Source organism: Rhagoletis pomonella, unplaced genomic scaffold, assembly GCF_013731165.1.
Source record: "Rhagoletis pomonella isolate Grant_MI unplaced genomic scaffold, Rhpom_1.0 Rhpom_scaffold_00001, whole genome shotgun sequence".
Classification (NCBI taxonomy): Eukaryota; Metazoa; Arthropoda; class Insecta; order Diptera; family Tephritidae; genus Rhagoletis; species Rhagoletis pomonella.
In genome coordinates, this window is record NW_023458555.1 from 87,620,566 (window position 1) to 87,640,511 (window position 19,946).

The 19,946-nt window shown below is 35.8% G+C and overlaps 1 protein-coding gene across 1 annotated transcript in view; it reads left to right on the plus strand.

Moving 5' to 3' along the window:
- LOC118733926 (inositol polyphosphate-5-phosphatase A) overlaps positions 1 to 19,946 on the plus strand; it is a gene marked incomplete in the record, with an annotated part of 462,263 nt that overhangs the window by 76,439 nt on the left and 365,878 nt on the right. The window contains 4 exon segments of the mRNA XM_036463567.1: positions 6,418 to 6,648; positions 6,717 to 6,884; positions 10,703 to 10,875; positions 10,933 to 11,020. Coding sequence (XP_036319460.1) covers positions 6,418 to 6,648; positions 6,717 to 6,884; positions 10,703 to 10,875; positions 10,933 to 11,020 — 660 coding nt within the window.

The following is a 19,946-nucleotide window of genomic DNA, read 5'->3' on the forward strand; positions in this document are numbered from 1 at the left end:
TCAATACCAGGCGCTCATACATATGAAGTAGCAAGCTTTCTATATGTATAAATTTGTTTGTAGAACTTTTAAATACATTTTTTTTTGTAGGAGCCTTTGAACTGTACAAAGTACAATTTTGGAAATTTAGAAATTTATACAAACAATTTTGTCCGTAGAAATAGAAAACTTGTTACTTCACATGCATGAGCGGCATGAGGACATTATATGTATGTGGCTAAACCATGGACTGAATGGTAAAAGCTGCTATCATTTGATGGTTGTTATGCTTGATTATTTCATGTTCTGCAGATTTTCCAATCTTTAAAAGAAAAAAATTATAGATACTAATTGTCTTGGAACATTTTGCACTCAGTTCTTAAACAACCAAAACTATAAATTTGTACAATATGTTCATGTGAATCAAGCTGCGTTTCATGCGTGGAGGACTCCAACCACAACCATTCATTCGTAGGACATGGCTTAGCCCGCGCTGTGCATTGATACGCGACACTATGTCAATATCGTTTTAAAGTTCATACACCTCATTATTCCATCATCTTAACTTACATATTTTTCTTAGTGTATAAAATTTTATTGGAACTGAATTAGAGAATGCACACATAGCAAAGTGTTCATTCATCTGGAAGCTAATTCAGTATTGAATTCTGTTTACTTCAGCATTCTCAGTTTTTCATTCAGTTATTTACTACCTTACGGTGTGAAATCATTTTTTTTTTAATGATTGTAGATTGAAAAAAATATAAGCCACACTACCAGATCAAAGGAAAATGAATGAAATCCTACTTGTAAATATTTCATGATTAAAATTTTAAATGATTTCGCAGTTCTACAGCTCTGATACATATGTATGTATGGTCTTTTAAATTTCGGTACTTTTTCGGCAGATTTAGTACATTAATTTTGTCCATTTGGTACAAAAATTAAAAACTCATTTATCATCCCTGCTTCAGAATCTAAATCAAAAAGCCAACTGTGTCGACCAGCAGCCGGATTCTAACTTTCGTTATAGCTAAAATATGCTAAAATGCGAAAGCTTACATTTTATCCGCATTTCGCTAAAAATAGATTAGTCTAAATCAGGGTTGTGGCGAATATTCGCGAACGCGGAGCTTCCGCATTAATTTTAACATTCGCAATAATCAATGCGGAGCTTTTGCGAATGCGAATATTGTGCAAGTGCACCGATAAAACGTGCATATGGCAAACAAAATGACAAATCGTAGCCAATATTTTTGCCTGTTGTCGTGGGAGTATTTGTGTAACAAAACTGGTCAACTGTCATATTTATCAACTTTGATAAAAATGTCCTTAAACATATTGGCGCATATTCATAGTCATATTTAGTACTCAACTAAGTCGAAACTATTCTAAGTCACAACTAAAGCTATTCATAGTCGCCTTAGTTTCGACTTTTTTGGCTAAGTACCAACTTAAAATTTAGTTTCGGCTGCAGCTACAACTAAGTCGTACCTAGGAAGAAGTATTTTATCAAATTAAGGGAAAACAGACGAAATATGTAAAAATTAAGTTGGTAGAGGGTGAATTTGATAATATTGAATAATCTCCAATTCGATGGCTGAGTGGAAGATCGACCTATCTCGGCAGCCAGTTCGAAAACGCCCTATCTCAGAAAAATTGTCAACAACGCTCTATCTCAGAAAACTTTTCAAGAACGCCCTACTTCATAATTTGGTTGAAAAACGCCCTATCCCAGAATTTGGTTGAAGAACGCCCTATCTTAGCTGCCGATTCAAAAACGCCCTATCTCAGCTTATTTTCAATGTATTTTCGTTTGAGATAGGGCGTTTTTGAACCGAATTATGAAATAGGGCGTTATTCAACCAAATTCTGAGATAGGGTATTTTTCAATAAAATTCTGAAATAGGGCGTTTTCCAATCAAATTCTGAAGTAGGGCGTTTTTGAAAAGTTTTCTGAGATAGGGCGTTTTTGAACTGGCTGCCGAGATAGGTCGATCTTCCACTCAGCCATCGAATTAAAATTTACAAAGATCGATCCATTTTAATCGGAAGATGAAATTAAATGCTACATCACAACTTTATAATTGGAATAATTTAGATAAATTCTCAAATAATAAATCAGTTTCACGCTAGTTCTTTTAAAGTAAATTTGTGCATAACATTTAGATATCTACTATTTGTTTGTTTCGCAGCATGCTTTCGATAAACAGCGACTTCACATCGGTTGTTCTGGCTATTTCACACAATTAACAAGAAAATGATACCTTATTCTTTTGCATAATCGTGGAATGAAAATAAAAATTACATAAACGGATGATCAAACTTGACATTATTTAATAAAAATGTAATTTTTCCAAAATATCGTAAAGTTACATTTCCACACTTGTTTTGCTATATCGTAAACTAAGTCGAAACTACTTAGTAGAAGTCTGAAATGCGACTATGAATAGAGGTAATTTTTAAGTTGGTACTTAAATTTAAGTTGCAACTTTGTTAGTTTCGACTTAGTTGCTGGACTATGAATACACGCCATTATTTCTTAAGCTATATAACCGAGATATCAATTGACGTACGTCAAAGAGAATATAGTCTTTTTGACAATATTTTTTTGTTTTCTCTTCTTTAAATGCCTGCATTGGTTTCTTTCTTTATTATGATTTTTTTGGACCAATCTTAAAAAAACTATGCACTGTAATTCTTAACCAAATTTTCGGGATTTGCTTTTGATGATACATATATTCGTTTCAATAATTCAAATGGGGCTCTTTGGTGAATTTATTTTTAGCAAAAATTTAAAGAACAGTAATTTTATTTTCTTCTCGGGCAATATTTTTTTGGTTATATACATTGGATCCTTGTCTAAAAACTTCTGTGGTAAAACTGTCCCTTCTTTGCTATTTAAAGTCAAAGAGCAAGCTCCTTTAATTGGGATTTCCAGCGGAAATGATCAACGTCTGGCTATAAAGAGAACCGATGCTCAAATAATTAAATAACTATAGGTCTGGCCTTTAATAAGATAAGAATTGTGTAACTATCTGAGATTCAAATGATTATAAAAAAACGGGGTGCTTTTTCAAAAAATAACAGTATTCTGATCCGATTCGGCTCACAGTGATGACTTTGAAAACAGAATTTTGTTAAAAATTTTCATTCCAGGAAAATAATCCTTTATTTTTGATATCCGCCTATTTAGCTCGCTATAAGCACAAATTGTTCAAACCAATCGCAGAGGAAAGTATTAAAAATGAATTACAAAAACTAAGATCGAAAAACGCTGACGAAGTTACAGATTCCCCAAATTCCGAAACAGCTAAAGGATTCTAATTGTTTCTTAAAAATACTTAACATCCGCATTCGCATCCGCATCCGCGGATGTTGGCTGTTAGATATTCGCATCCACATTCGCATCCGCGGATGTCTAAAATTCCACATTCGCAACATCCCTGGTCTAAATTTTAGTATCCGCAATCGGCGCTATGGAACAAAAGCAGCTGTCAAAATTTGTTTGCAATGTTGGTGGTAAATAGTAATAAATAGTACATAGCACTGCCTCTACACTAACCCTAATTTTACAAGCTTTTATTTATTTTGCTCATCTCGCAGAACAACGAAGACGGCTATCATTTTATGTAGGTATATAGATAGTTAGATACCATTCGGAAAAAATTTCATTTGCAGTAATTTCTACGTGGTAAGTGCTCCTATATTATTTGGTATCATAGGGATTCGGATTCCTTCTTGATTGAAGTAGTAAAGAAATTTCGCTGTACTATATAAATAATATCGGTGGAGAATTGGGGAATACTGAAAGCTTAAGTGAAAATGAAGTGTTTTATGAAGACTAACTGCCTTATGAATCTCTCCTCAAGGCATACCTGCGAGACATGTAGTAAATTTTTTTTTTTAATTTACGAATTTCGATAATGCCATAATTAATGGCTAGATCAAATCTAAAAAATTGTAAAAAATCAATCGAAATTTTTAGCCATTTGAAACTCGTACTTTATTCTACTAGAGCTCAATGCGCCACAAAACTGCATACTCAGAATTTAATTAAAAAACTCGAAATTTTAACGAAAATTTGTTGATTTTTTTTAAATTGCATTAATTTTTAAGGCAGTGTCACTCGATTGGTACATTTGTACAGATTTGTATATTTTTATAATGGGCTATTGGTAAAAAAATGGGAAAAATGTATTTGTAGTGAAAGCGATACAGCGATGTTCTATTGAAAATTTTCAAGAAAATAATTTTTGTGATTGGAATAAAGAAAAATATTTTGGGTGTTCACACAATTGGGATACGATTTGCACCAAATTTTGGCAAATACCCGATCGTGTGACACTGCCTTTAAACTTGTTTTTATATGGATGTTTTTAAGGAATGAACTACAAAAACTAACCAAAATTAAATAACAGCAAAAATAATATTTTAAAACTTGTGAAAATTGGTTGCGGTTATAATTTGTTCGACTACTGTAAATAAGTAGACTATGATTACTCGGCCGTGCTCTCATAGTAGCACAATGCCACTCATGCGATTATCGATTATATTTTTTGTTGTTTATGTGAAATATTTTCTTTTTATCAGTATTTTTCTTTTAATCAAAGTATGTTGAAATAAAAGTGAAATTAAAAAAAAAATTGCCAGAACCCTCCTCCCCCCAAAAAAAAACCGGCTACGGCCCTGTTTGAGTGGGTCCCTGTATAATTTAGTTTCAGAAATTAAAACGCCAAGTGGCGCTGCAGTCGAGTTATTACTAAACATCGAATTTATGCATTACCCGATTTGGCTCATATTCGAGATATAAATTGATAACGATAGGTGAAAAAAAAGCTGCAAGGTGACGTTGGAGTTGAATTGTTGGTAAAAATCGTCAAGTGAAGTCATTCGTAGTTGATTGATTAAGCTTTATTAATACATATGGGTATTTCCATACGTCGCATACGTGACAGTCGTACGTTTCAATGTGATACAAACAAGGAATACCATTTGTTTTCTTTAACTTTTTTGGGCCATTGTATAGCATATAATTAGCTCTATATTTAACCGGAAAATGAAAACAATCGAACTGCTTGGTCCTGAAATACAAGCATTTAAAGAGAGTGTCGTTACGTGACGAAAAATGGAAGTAGAGTTTTTCTTTTCTTACAAAATCGCAAAACTCTGCGAATTGTGGATGGCTATTTTCATGAAACTTATTTTAATATGATTTGGAGCAATTCTAGTTGTTTTTAGAGTTTTTTGAATTAATGCAACTTGTTTCAATTTTCTTTTACAACCCCAAGTGTGAGACGTAGCGTCACGTGACATAAATTTCCATCGTTATATGTTTGTTAATATTGCTTTTAAATGAATTTTTAACGCAAATAAAACATGTATTTTATGTAGAATATACTTTATATTTTGACTTCAGCGCCAATTCAGGGTGAATTTGTTGGAAGTCTATGACTTATTACGTTTCAACTACATACGCCAAATTCGAACCAAATCGGGCCATAAATACGGGTTTTCGAAATATCTTGGTACCACCTAGGAAGACCATTTTACGCAAACATGATTCTACTTACATAGCCAGTATATATTTTAAAAAGCAGACAAATCGGCCCGTAAATACGTTAGATATAAGACTTTTATTTTTTTTGTCTTGGTGGACCTTCCGATGGAAAGACCCATATGTAAACCAGGCCCGGGCGCAAGGATGGGTTTTGGGGGTTTAAACCCCCCTGTGGAGGGAAATATGCATACAAATATATTTACCACAGACACAAATTAAAACTTCTTTGTATTTTTTTTATATATTTCAACAGATAAATGAAATGTAGTCATTTAACATTTTTTATTACTTTTGAAAGTTAGGCGCATCCTGTGTTTATAGAAATTTTTATCAAACAAGTATTTTTAAGCAAAAACACAACCGACTTCAATTCTCATACACTGCTTATTTTTTCATGATCGGATCTTAACCAAATTACGGACGACCCGTGAGGTACCATCTTTCCGATAAAAAAAAAAGAATTATTGAAATTGGTTCACGTGATCCAAAGTTATGTGGTAGCATATATAAAAATGAAAAAATATTCCTACGAACTGATAACCTCCTACGAATTAATAACCTTTTTTTCAAGTCGGTTAAAAATGTTTGAGTTCTTTGTTAATTTTATGCAAATAAAGTGCAATTTATATTTATGAAACTTTAAAAAGTGTATTTATTTATAACATACTGTGCATAACGCTTACATAAATGTATTTTAAAGAGCATATTATCTGAAATGAACTTTCAGTATTTTCTGGTGATATGTATATCTCTAGAAGTATAAACCCCTCCCAAAATATATTCCTGGGTGCGCCCCTGGCCTATCCCAATATATTCGTGCTCCTGTCATCGTTATCACATTTGATAAAAAATTTATATTTCATTCTTTCTTTCCTTAGCCATTCAGATTTCTACAACCTTGGATTGAAGAAATCCTTCTAAAAGCCAAGCAGCTGCAACCACATTTTATAGCTCTCCACGTGCAAGAGTTGGGCGGCAAGACTTATGAAAAAGCATCAAATCATGTTAAAGAATTTGTCAAATTACTTTGCGAAGCTGATATAATGCAGGAATTTTCAGTTGTACGGATATACATGGACGAGAATTGTCAGTCTTTAGAAAATTTTACGGTAGATATTTTATCTCATCCTGAGCTCCACATTCATACATACACATATTCATATCAAGCATTTTTCAGGCATTAGGGAGTTTATACTTCTGCCATAAAGGTATACGAAACATACGCACCTGGAACTTCGTAAATGGAACGTGGGAAAAATCCGAGGGAAAGCGTATTTATCTTGGAAATATAGAATCAGTCCCTACTAAAGAGAAGTCAAAGTTTCCTCTTCAATTGTTTCCAGAGGTGAGTTTTAAATTTCAAATCTTATATATTATTTCTCTAAGGTGTTTTTTTGTTAGTCTCCCTTTTTCTACTTTTCTATGTAAGCAATTCCACTAATGAGGTGTCATTTGAAAAGTCAGTGGTCCCCTGAGTGGTTATTAGGTAATATTAATGGTCATAACACCTCTGAAGTAAAGGAATTTGTAATTTTGTTTTTGTTTTTAATTTACCATTGTTAAGCCACACTAAAAGTATTTTGTACTGTAGCACTATTGTGACACACATAATTCAATAATTAAAGGTTCGATAAACTGACAGTTGTCTCTCTCGCACCGCTTCCTTAGCTCAGATATTATTGTTTCTGTTAAAAAAATATTTAGTCAAAAAGTTAATTCTGAATATTTTTTCACCTCAAATATTGTATACAAAGATATATTGTAAGTAACACCATGTTTCCCTCAACCCATTACACTCATATATCAGTCAGTTTGTAATATGTTTTTATGTACCTAATAAGTATAAGTTCTGATGTACTATAAATCTCATTCATGCTTTGTAATACACATATGTATAATAAAAATAATGGGTTTATAAGAATAATTCTGTTTACTATTTCCCGAACTATTAGAACAGTCTGCTTTTATCTGTGGCTACAAAGAGGGATGAGTTTACTGTGTATTTCTGTCTGCGCAGTCTGCGCATGGGCCCGCTTGTATTTTCATATTGCTTTTATCTTTTATTGCTAATAATACATTTATAATGCACCCAAATGCGTGATTTCAAATCGGTAATTTGAATCTGTTTCCATTATTGCTTTCAAAGCATTCCAATGAAAACAATCACTCATGTATCCATTGCAAGATTTTACACTAAATCTGTTGAGATCCAACATATAAAATTTAATACCCAGTGGCAGTAGATTTAAGTTAAACGAGAGTTCCAGTTACTGTCAAAATTCGACAGTTTTAGAAGCCATGGAGAGGTTTGGCTAACTTAACACGTAGCGATACTTATACGGTACAAATTAACTAACTGGAAAATCTTCTGCTAAAACGTAACTAATTTTTTTTTTATCTGAGAAGGTCTTTGGAGGACTTCGGCAGGACTTGGAATTGACCCGATACATTCAAGTTTATCGATAAATTTCGATGATTTGATACATATCGATAGTTCGATGAATTTCAAGAACACTAAAATTCGATAACTCAACAAAATTCGTTAACTCGACCAATTTCGACAACTGGGAAATTCGATGGCTCGATAAATTTCGATAACTCAAAAATGTAAAAACTTTTGATACCTTTATAAATTTTTACTTTTGACATCTCCACATTTTTCGAAAACTATCTAAACATTTTGATAACTCGTTACACTTTGTTAAGACGATTAAATTCGATAAGCAGTGATAAATCGATAAGCTTATATAACCTTGAAATTTCGATAAATCGATATATTTTGAAAATTCCATAAACTTTGCTTTGTTGAACCAACCAATTTCAGTAGATCAATAATTATCGGTAACTCTGTAAGTTGAAAAAACTCCATGCATTACGACTCCTCGATATATTTTGTTAAGTCTATAAATAATGATAATTCAATAAATATGGATAACTTGATACATTTCTTTAACTTGACAAATTTCGTTAATCCCACACGTTTTCATAGCTCGATAACTATCCGTAAATTTGGACAACTAAGTTTATGTCTCTATAAATTTCTACAACTCAGTAAACATTGATCAGTTTGAATAATTCGATACGTTGCGATAACTTAATAAGCATGCATAAATTTCGATAATTATAAACTTCGATGATTCGATATATTTCAGTAACCTTTATGGCTGATTTTATTTCGATTCCTATCTTTTAACCTAATTCTTATGTATTTCTCATTGTCTCCATTTTCGCCTTTATCTCGATTTTCGCCTTTATCTTCACTTTTGCCTTTTTTTTGTCTTCATCGTTATCACTTGTTTCCTTATCTTCATATTTATCTTCATTTCAAAGTTTAATTTCAAATACTAAGTAAAACAAAATGCGAAACAGCTTAAATTGAACAGGTTGCAAAAACAACCATACACAAATATGGAAATTTTTAAACGACGTTTTTCAACCAATTCCGAAACTATAAAACCTCTCCTCATCTACAGAAAATTACCTTTCCAACGGTGTTTTTGGTTTTGAAATCGGCAACTTTACCTTGGTCTTCATCTTTGATTTTATCTTTCACATCTTTGCTTATATCCTTTTCTTTTTCTATTCACGTAGATGAGATGAGGTACGATGACGTGATAAGATGTGACGTGATTTTATGTGATGTGATAGGATGTCATGTCATGTGTTGTCATATCCTCTGATGTCATGTCATATGATGTCATACCATATGATATGTCATGTAATGCCATGTCGTATCATACGATGATATATCATGTGATGTCAAGTCATGTGATGTCTCTTCATATCATGTGATATACTGTGATGTGATGTCATTTAATGTGATCACATTCCATGTTCCGATTATTATATGGATAACCCTGTTGGTAACTGTGCCGATAAAAATACCGATAACGATATCCATAAACATATAGAAAAATACGATAAATGTATCAATCATCAGTATCGATTATTGCATATATCGATAACAATATAAATCAATTATTTAATCGATTATTATACCGATAACAATATCCATTATTGTATCGATAACAATATAGATTATTATATTGATTATTATATCGATAACAATAGCTGTTATTTAATCAATAACAGTATCGATAACAACATCGATTATTTTATCGATAGCAATGTCGATTATTATATCGATAAATATATCGGGATTATATCGATAACAATATCGATCTTCATCCTCATCATTTTCTTCATATTTATCATTATTTTTGCATATTCCTCTTCACCTTTACCTTAAAGTGTTTAAATTTGCTTTGATCTTCGTTTTTGCCTGTACCTCTAGGCAATTTTGTTTATGTTTTTATTCTCAACCAACTGCCGCTAAAGAAGTTTACTTCATAAATTCAAGAAATGTTCTTACCCTTTTAGTTACCCTAATTCTTATGCATCTGTCATTGTCTCCATTTTCGTCTTTATCTTCACTTTTGCCATTTTTTTGACTTCATCGTTCTCACTTATATCTTCATCTTCATATTTATCTTTATTTCAAAGCATAATTTCAAATGTGTAGTGAAACAACAGGCGAAACATGTCAAATTGAACATGTTGCAGCAACATCTATACACAATTCGAAAATGTTTAAACAACGGTTTCGGCCGTAATTTTCAACCAATTGTGAAACCATAAAAACTCTGCTCATATACTGAAAAATGCCTTTCCAACGGTGTTCTTGGTTTTGAAATCGGTTCGGTAGAATCGCCAAACGAACGGAGACAAAATTTATGTTAGCGTATTAATATATAGATATTCGCTATATCTTAAATAACATTGATCAATTAATAATTTTTTTTGTCGGCCACATGAAACTCTGATTTTGAATATCAAAATTAGTAACTTTTTCAAATGCTTTGAAATGCGTGACTTCGGAAATGCAATTTATATTGAAGAAATGCGACAAAATTCATACTTTTTGCCCAAATTACGCACTTGGCTCCAGTGTAAATGTATTACAATATAAACTGAGCGCCGTTTGTTCAATGTCCGGTTAACACAAATTAGAGGTAGAAGTTCCGGTTAAATACAGCGACTTCTTTATGGATCATATGTTATATGCATGATATCGAAAACGTCTATATTTAAGTTTAACTGGGAGGTAGTGATAGGCAGACATTGAAAAAACGGCCCTTAAAGTATAAGTATTTGCTTCCACAGTGTAAACGGTCCAGAAAAGGATTTATGAGGACACGTTGGGATATAAATGGTACCGTCATAGATTTCGTAAATATTCATTTATTTCATGACGCATCAAATTTAACAGCAAGAGAGGAGTTTCCGTCTATTTATTCCCAGAGGAGAAGAAAAGCTTTGGTTCATATATTAGAAAGGTCAACATTAATACTTGTTATATGGAATAATATTTTAAATGAAATGTATTATTTCAGGTTTAATATGGATAAGTTTAATGAGCTAGTACCATATTTTGTATTTGGGGATTTCAACTTTAGAAACGATACTGAAGGTGTTACTCAGGTAAATAGTTTTTTATAATTTACTACTTAATAAAACAATGCAAATTAAGATTTTCAGAAACAGGAATTTATTGCAACTGTTCACGTAAATTAATAAAATGAAATATATACACAGCTCGGACTCTGACGCAAACAAATTTCCCCCCCACAAATGGGTTGATCGCTGGGCTTGGGACCCACCATGTAAAAATTGTACCATGACATAACCCTAAGAAGCATAACTCCAATTTTAAAGTTTGGAATTATGTCACTTTTTATACAGTGAGAGAAAGCCAATTATTTTGCTTGGCGTTATGTCACTTCTTATAAGGTGTCATAACCAGGGTTAGGATTTTAGAGCAATAAAAACTTAAAAAAAGGCAAAATGAGCTTTCAAAAAAGGCAAAAAAATGAGTTTATTTTTTAATTTTGTTATATACATACCTTTTATTACTATGTATATGTATGTCGAACTAAATATATAAAAAATAAGTAAAGTAAAAAAAACGATTTAATATACCACGCTTTTATAAATGGACTAAAAAGTAGAAAGTAATATTTCTCAGTCCCATAAAATTTGTTTTGATAACTTTTGATTTGAAAATTTTATCAAAGCTCATTATAAACAATTTATGGGATTGAAAACGAAAAACGTGGAGCGCATGCAATAATAAGAATTAGATTTAATCGACGATAGTCAAACTACGTAACATAGACCTAAAATTTCTACAGCGAAAGTACAAATTTGAGATCGATTTTAAGCGGTCGTTAATCAAAGCGTCGTTATTGTATCGAGCCCTAACCGCCAAAATAACGTAAGCGACATTTTTTCCAAAATTTTCTTTTTGATGCAAAAATATTCCTAGAGCAGCTAGATGCATTTCTGCATCAAAAATAAAATTTTGAAAAAAATTTCGCTTACGTTATTTTGGCGGTTAGGGCTCGGTATATTGGGGCACCGCATGTTCATGCCGGCTTCGGCTATGCGGTGGTATAAGCGGTCGTTTAAACAACGCAAACATCGCATTACTTGTGGATATGCTTGTTTGAATGCGGTGCACCGCATTATTCGAGTGTAAGTGAAATAAAAATGAATTTAATTAAAAGAAAATACATATTACATATTTTGTGTATTTAAATTTGACTAATTGTTCATATTTATAAATTTTTTTGTAACATGCATACATACAAACTGTAGGCAACTGCAGCGATAAAATGCGCTGCACCGATACCTACATATGCTCTTATAATGCGGTGCACCGCATTAAGCCAAGCATATCCGGAAATAATGCGATGTTTAAACGACCGCTAATACCACCGCATAACCGAAGTCGACATGAAAATGCGATGCCATACTATGCAGTAACGACGCTTTGGTCATACAAGTCACCGCAAACACGAACGCGACAAAAAATGCGATGCACACAAATATCGCATTACTTGCGGTGGTGGACATACTTACACCGCATTGTTTGCGAGTATACTTGAAGTCTCGAAAAAGGCACCGCATGATGATCACTGTTTCACGTACGAAGACCGCCAGCTAAGCAATGCGCGCAGTCTCACTTATTGAATCGTTTGAATGCGCTAGTATGCCGACCGTTGCATAAAAACGTTTCAATGAATGAGACCAAGGTTTATATATAAGAGGTTGCGCAATGCGCACGTCCGTTATCCTTTACTCGCAAAATTGGGGCAACAGCAAAAACAACAAGCAGCGTAAAAAAACATAAAATTGAAATGAAGTGAAGCGATTTCAAACCAATTGTAATCGATAGCTTACAAAAACTTAAAAAAGGCAAAATGAGCTTTCAAAAAAGGCATTTATTTTATAATTTTGTTATATACATACCTTTACTACTATGTAGATATATGTATGTCTAACTAAATATATAAAAAATAAGTAAAGTAAAAAAACTTTTTAATATACCACGCTTTTATAAATGGACTAAAAAGTAAAAAGTAATTTTTTTCAGTCCCATAGAATTTGTTTTGATTTGAAAATTTTATCAAAGCTCATTATAAACAATTTATGGGATTGAAAACGAAAAACGTGGAGCGCATGCAACACAAAGAATTAGATTAGATTTAATCGACAATAGTCAAACTACATAACATAGACCCAAAACTTCTACAGCGAAAGTACAAATTTGAGATCGATTTGAAGCGGTCGTTATTCATATACCCATATACATGTGGGATTGACCGAAAACATATGTCAGACAAGAAGCGGACAGACCTACTAATAAAATACGACTCTGAACAATAATACAAGTTCGACACACGGCAACACGGACTGGACGAAGCGTACTTGGTAAAGGACAGCTAGGCAGAAAGGAAATCATTCCAACAGAAGACACGAACGCGAACGGTCGGCACTTTAATCGCTGTAATATCTGTAGAGTAATTTGTTAAATAAACGTATAAAAACTAAATAATAGTTTCATTGCCGAGAAAGGATATAAAGTAACATATTCGTGCGTTAAAAGCGATAAAAACGTTTTGCTTATGGTGCAGCGGCAACGAAAATGCGCACATACATATTTGACTGTTGTTGTAAAAGTTCGTGAAGCAGACAAGCAGCGACGTTGATCAGAATCAGCGAAAATCCATGCGCACATATCTGACTGTTTTGTAAAAGTTCGTGTGTCAGTGTCTTTGTGTATGTACGCGAAATCGCCAAATTAAACGTACATACAAATTTGGAGCAGACAAGCAGCGACGTTGGTCAGAATTGCACAGTACGAACGGTGAAACCCATTTTAAGAGGAATTCAACGAAGTGCCACAACTCATAGTCAATATCCTGGTATGTTCGTAAAATCGTCAAAGTTAACCTACGTACATACAAAATTTGGAAAAATTTGGTAGTCAAGTCCAACAAGTAACGGGAAAAATTAAACCGTTGGAGGTAACCGTATAAACAGGCGGTTGTACCGTAGCAGCGCAGTGCGCGGTGGCAGCGAGCCACGACAGAGCGAGTAGCAGCAGCTGTTGCCTGTTGGCCGAGCGCAATATTGACCCAACTAGTGCGCATTAACAGCAGCAGACAACGTCAGCGCAGTCGCAGTGTGCGACGGGAAACAGCAGTGTGCGCGGTGGCAGAGCGCAGCGATTAGCACTTGTACAGTATATTCAAATACGTATTTACCACGAGCAGAGGGAATCATACCCAAAGCGTCAATCGGTCGTAGCTATTTTACAGCGCTGAACAGTTGGGGTTGGAAGTAGTACGAGCTTGATAAAATTTGATTGCGGCGGCAACATTTGGTCGCTGAGGCAACATTTGGTTGCGGGAATATTTGGAAGCTGAGGCAACATTTGGTTGCGGAAATATTTGGAAGCTGAGACAGCATTTGGTTGCGGAAATATTTGGAAGCTGAGGCAACATTTGGTTGCGGAAATATTTGGAAGCTGAGGCAACATTTGTTCGCGGAAATATTTGTTTGCTGAGACAACATTTGGTTGCGGAAATATTTGGAAGCTGAGGCAACGTTTGGTTGCGGAGGCAACATTTGTTCGCGGAAATATTTGTTTGCTGAGACAACATTTGGTTGCGGAAATATTCGGCTACTGAGACAACAATTGGTTGCGGATACATTTGGTTCCTGAGCTAAAAATTGGTCGCGGAAACAACGTTCGATTGTGGAGATCTGACAGGGGTTGGCGTATAAGTTCAGATAAGTAAATTCGATATTTAGTGTATACGTACATATGTACATAATTAAGTAAAACTTGTTTGACACCTCTGGTCTATTGCTTAGTGTGTGTGATATAAAAGTTACAGTTCAATGAAGAGGGCGAGCATTTGCGTCCACGTTAAATAAAGCTTTTTGTTTGGACTCTAATTTTGGTCCGGTGCGAGCTATCCATAAATACAGAGCGGTTGAATATTCGATTTGATTTGAAGAAAGCGCAGAGTTGTCAAACAAAAACAAAAAAGTGCTAATAAATTTTGTGACGCTTGATAAAGATTTCAATACGTATTTAAACAAAGAAATCAACAAAAAAAATCTAGATTGAATAAAATTTGTTGTGAAACGTCAGTTTATTTTGTAACGCTTGTATAAATAAGTCCATCCGTATTTTATTTTAATACTTTGAAACAAATAGCTTCAATTAAATGTCAGAATTAGTCAAAAACGCCTATCCGTTTTATGTCGATCAAGCAATAAATGAATTTGGAAAGTATCTGTATCACAACTCGAAATCTATGTACTTGTATTGTATAAGTGTCGAGATATTAATCAGAACCTAGGTTAAGTACAGCTTCATTTTATAAAGTTGGTAAATTATATGTAGTTACATACCCGTATATACATATCCAGTTTAAGATTTAATTCGACTTGTAAACCTAAATTTATTTGAATCCGACCTTGAGATGGACGTTGACGAAATTTTAGCTTTGACCGTTACTGAGCTGAGGGACAAACTAAGTGAGTTAGGATTAGCTACAAGGGGACGAAAACGTGATTTGCAAGGTACATTGTTAGAACATTTCGGTCATCCTAGGGATGGGGGTGAGGACAGTTCGGAATCTGATGATAACGTTGCGAACGAATCTGGGAATCAGACAGTCAGTCATTTTACTCTTCGTGATATCGAAGATTCAATGTCCAATTTTTCCGGAGGTGGACAGCCTGACGTCAATCAATGGTTGCAGGAATATGAAGACAATGCGGCAGTACTCGGTTGGAATAACTTGCAGAAATGTATATACGGGAAACAGCTACTGAAGGGGGCTGCGAAAATTTTCATCAGGAGTCAGAGAGGCGTTAAGGATTGGGTTCGTTAAAATGCAACCTTAAAAAAGAGTTCGGTAGCACATTTAGTAGTAATGAAATACATCGCATGATGAAAAATAGGCGTAAGCGACCGAATGAAACTCTTTTAGAGTACTTATACTCCCTGATGGAAATTGCAGGCCAGGCCGACATGGACGAAGAAAGCATAATAGAATATTTTGTCGAGGGTATTCCTGACTCGCGGTCGAATAAACAGATCCTTCTTCAGGCTCTTTCTATAGACGAGCTCAAAATTAACTTACGCGTTTACGAGAAGTGTTGTGGCCAACACCAGAGTATGAGCCATAAACCACTACCGTCTCAAGCAAAGCCAGCCAGAGAACACAATGCGAGCAGTAGCGAGCAGCGTATCAGCAAGTCTTGTTTTCGGTGCGGCAAGATGGGACATCTGGCTAGGCAATGTACTCACTCTGCAATAAGATGCTTTAAATGCAGTCAGGTTGGCCATAAAGCAAACGAATGCAACACCAGGCAATCGCGTGTCGAAACCAAGAGTGAGGGAGGAAGGGTACACGTGGCTAGGTATGGGAACGGAGAATCGCACGGTAGATCAACTTCATCAAACACATGCCTGTTTAGGGATTTGGAAATCAACGGCCATACCTTTTCTGCTCTCTTAGATACGGGTAGTGACATCTCCGCCATCAGATACGACACTATGTTGAGTATCGGTCCCACTGACCTACAACCTAAAATAAAAACGCTATATGGTATCGGTAAAAGGATTATCAAAACGATCGGGAGTTTTACAAAGCGTATGTGCTTAGATGGAATAGAGATGCACATCGAATTCCACGTGCTTAGAGAGAGCGACATCCTTTATGATGCAGTTCTCGGCAACGATATATTGAGGCAGGTAGATATCGTCATTGATAGCGAAGGAGTAAGATTTCACAAGAGGGGTGCGATCGTTGTGCATACAACTAAGGAACTAGTGCCAGCGGTAGAACGGGAACAGAATAGCGAGGGTTTTAGAAGCATTGGAGAGTTGCAGGAAGCATTTTCAGAAATTTTGCACAGCATGACCATCGAGAAAGAGTTACCTCAAGTCGAATTGAATCACTTAAATGGTGAAGTCAAAGCAAGCGTCAGGAGGTTGATCGATGATTATGGCAGTGATGTAAGAAAGCCATCGCCAATCGAGATGAAACTGATACTGACGGATGACGTTCCCGTATACCAGCGACCACGCCGAATACCGTTGGCAGATCAGTGCCTAGTGGAAAGCCAAGTCGAGGAATGGTTAGCTGACAACATTATCCAAGCAAGCACGTCAGAGTACGCATCGCCGATTGTGCTAGTGCCAAAAAAGGATGGCACCAAGCGTCTATGCTGCGATTACCGGAAGATGAATGAGAAAGTCATAAGAGACAATTTTCCAATGCCGCTCATAGATAACGTTCTACAGAAGCTACAATCCGCCAACGTTTACACGACACTTGACCTTCGGAATGGATTCTTCCATGTTCCGCTGGAGCCAGGTTCGCGCAAATTCACCGCCTTCGTGACACATAACGGCCACTATGAATTTTTGTATGCTCCTTTCGGTATTAGCAACTCACCGGCCGTGTTCACACGGTTTATCAATGCAGTTTTTGGAGAACTTGTACGAAGTAACACTATAATTGTTTATATGGACGACATCATCATTCCGAGCAGGGGCGTAGAGGAGGGCCAAATTGGTTTGCGCGTAGTTTTAGCAACAGCAGCATCGTATGGGCTCCGCCTTAAGTGGGAGAAATGTCAGTTCTTGAGAACTAGAGTAACGTTTTTGGGCTACGTGGTGGAGGCGTCAACCATAACACCTTCGCGAGAGAAAACGCAAGCAGTTCATGAATTCCCAGTACCGACATATGTTAAGGCGTTACAGCGATTTGTAGGTCTTACATCATATTTCCGTCGCTTTATTCCGAGGTATTCTTTGGTCGCCAAACCGTTAACTGACCTCTTGGGAAGAACCGCGACGTTCACGATGCAAGATGAACAATTAGCAGCGTTTTAGCAACTGAAGGACGCTCTAGTGAATCCACCAATACTGAGACTTTTCAATCCAGCACTACAGACGGAGATTCATACGGACGCGTCAATGTACGGGTATAGTGGAGTGCTGATTCAGAGGGACTCTGAAGATAGGGAATGGCACCCGGTAGAATATATGAGCAGGAAAACATCGCTAATAGAGCAGAAATATCACTCGTATGAGTTAGAGGTTCTAGCAATCATAGAAGCTTTGAAAAGATGGAGAATATACGTGATAGGCCTTAAGTTCAAACTTGTCACGGATTGCAACGCTTTTGCTCTTACGATGAAAAAACCAAGATGTACCCTTGCGAGTGTCCCGGTGGGCCATGTACCTACAAGATTTTCAATATGAGATCGAGCATCGTTCGGGTAGTCAGATGAGACATGTCGACGCTTTGAGCCGCATACATTGTTTGATGATGAGCGATACCCTATGCCATAGAATAAAAGAAGAACAGATGAAAGATGATAAGCTAGCGGCGATTAGTAAAGTTCTGGAACACGAAAACTATCACGATTATTTTGTAAAAAACGACGTACTCCATAAAGACCTCGTCAAAGCACTTATGGTGGTACCAACATCAATGAAACAAGAGATTATCACGATAGCTCACCGGCAGGGCAGATTTGGTAGAGAGAGACTTTTATATACACAACCTAGCCCCGAAAGTGGCCCGCGTAGTGAAAAGTTGCGTCGAATGTTTAGTTGCAGAGGCTAAAGCGGGGAAGAAGGAAGGCATGCTAAACCCAATTAACAAGGAAGATCAGCCACTAGGGACGTACCATGTTGATCACGTGGGTCCAATGGAGGAAACGAAGAAGAAATATAATCACATACTCGTCGTCGTCGACGCGTTCTCCAAGTTTGTGTGGCTGTATCCCACCAAGAGCACCGGTAGCGAAGAGATTCTACACCGACTAGAAATGCAGGCAGCGACATTTGGTAATCCACACCGAATAATAACGGACAGAGGAACGGGGTTTACTTCAAATGCATTCGAAAATTATTGTAAGTCGGAAAACATCCAGCATCTGACCATTACAACTGACGTGCCACGTGGTAATGGCCAAGTAGAGAGGATACATAAGGTCGTTGTGTCCATGTTGACGAAATTATGCGTAGGGGTCCCAGGACAGTGGTACAAACACGTGAACAGAGTTCAACAGGCTATTAATGCCACGCCGACACGAAGCACAAAATATTCCCCGTTCAAACTCTTGACGGGAGCCGATATGCGCATAAATACAAATAACGATATGAGAAATCTTTTGGAAGAGTCAACTTTAGAAGAACTTGAGGATGAACGAAATCGAACGCGAGAGGAAGCCCGAGATAATATCGGCCGCATACAAGAAGAAAACACTCGAAATTTCAACAAAAATCGCAAACCTGAAAGGGAGTACAAAGTTGGAGAGCTAGTCGCCGTCAAGCGAACACAGTTCGGATCTGGGCTGAAGCTTAAACAAAAGTTCTACGGACCTTATAAGATAACAAACAAGAGAGATCACGGGCGTTACACAGTGGAAAAGCTTGGGGATGTTGAAGGGCCTAGAATTACCCAAACAGTAGCAGAATTCATGAAGCCGTGGATCCCATCATTCGGGGCGAATGAATTGTCAGAATGGCCGAATGTGGGATTGACCGAAAACATACGTCAGACAAGAAGCGGACAGACCTACTAATAAAATACGACTCTGAGCAATAATACAAGTTCGACACACGGCAACACGGACTGGACGAAGCGTACTTGGTAAAGGACAGCTAGGCAGAAAGGAAATCATTCCAACAGAAGACACGAACGCGAACGGTCGGCACTTTAATCGCTGTAATATCTGTAGAGTAATTTGTTAAATAAACATATAAAAACTAAATAATAGTTTCATTGCCGAGAAAGGATCCCACATACATATGTACATATATTACTTTTCATATCTATTCAAGTCTATTACATGCGTCCAACACTTTTCATTTTCAATCTCATAAATGGTTTATAAAGACTTTTGCTAAAATTTCAAAATAAAAAGTTATCAAAACAATTTCTATAGGGCTGAGAAATATTATTTTCTACTGTTTAGGCAATTTATAAATGCGTGGTATTTAAAAAGTTTTTTTTTCTACATT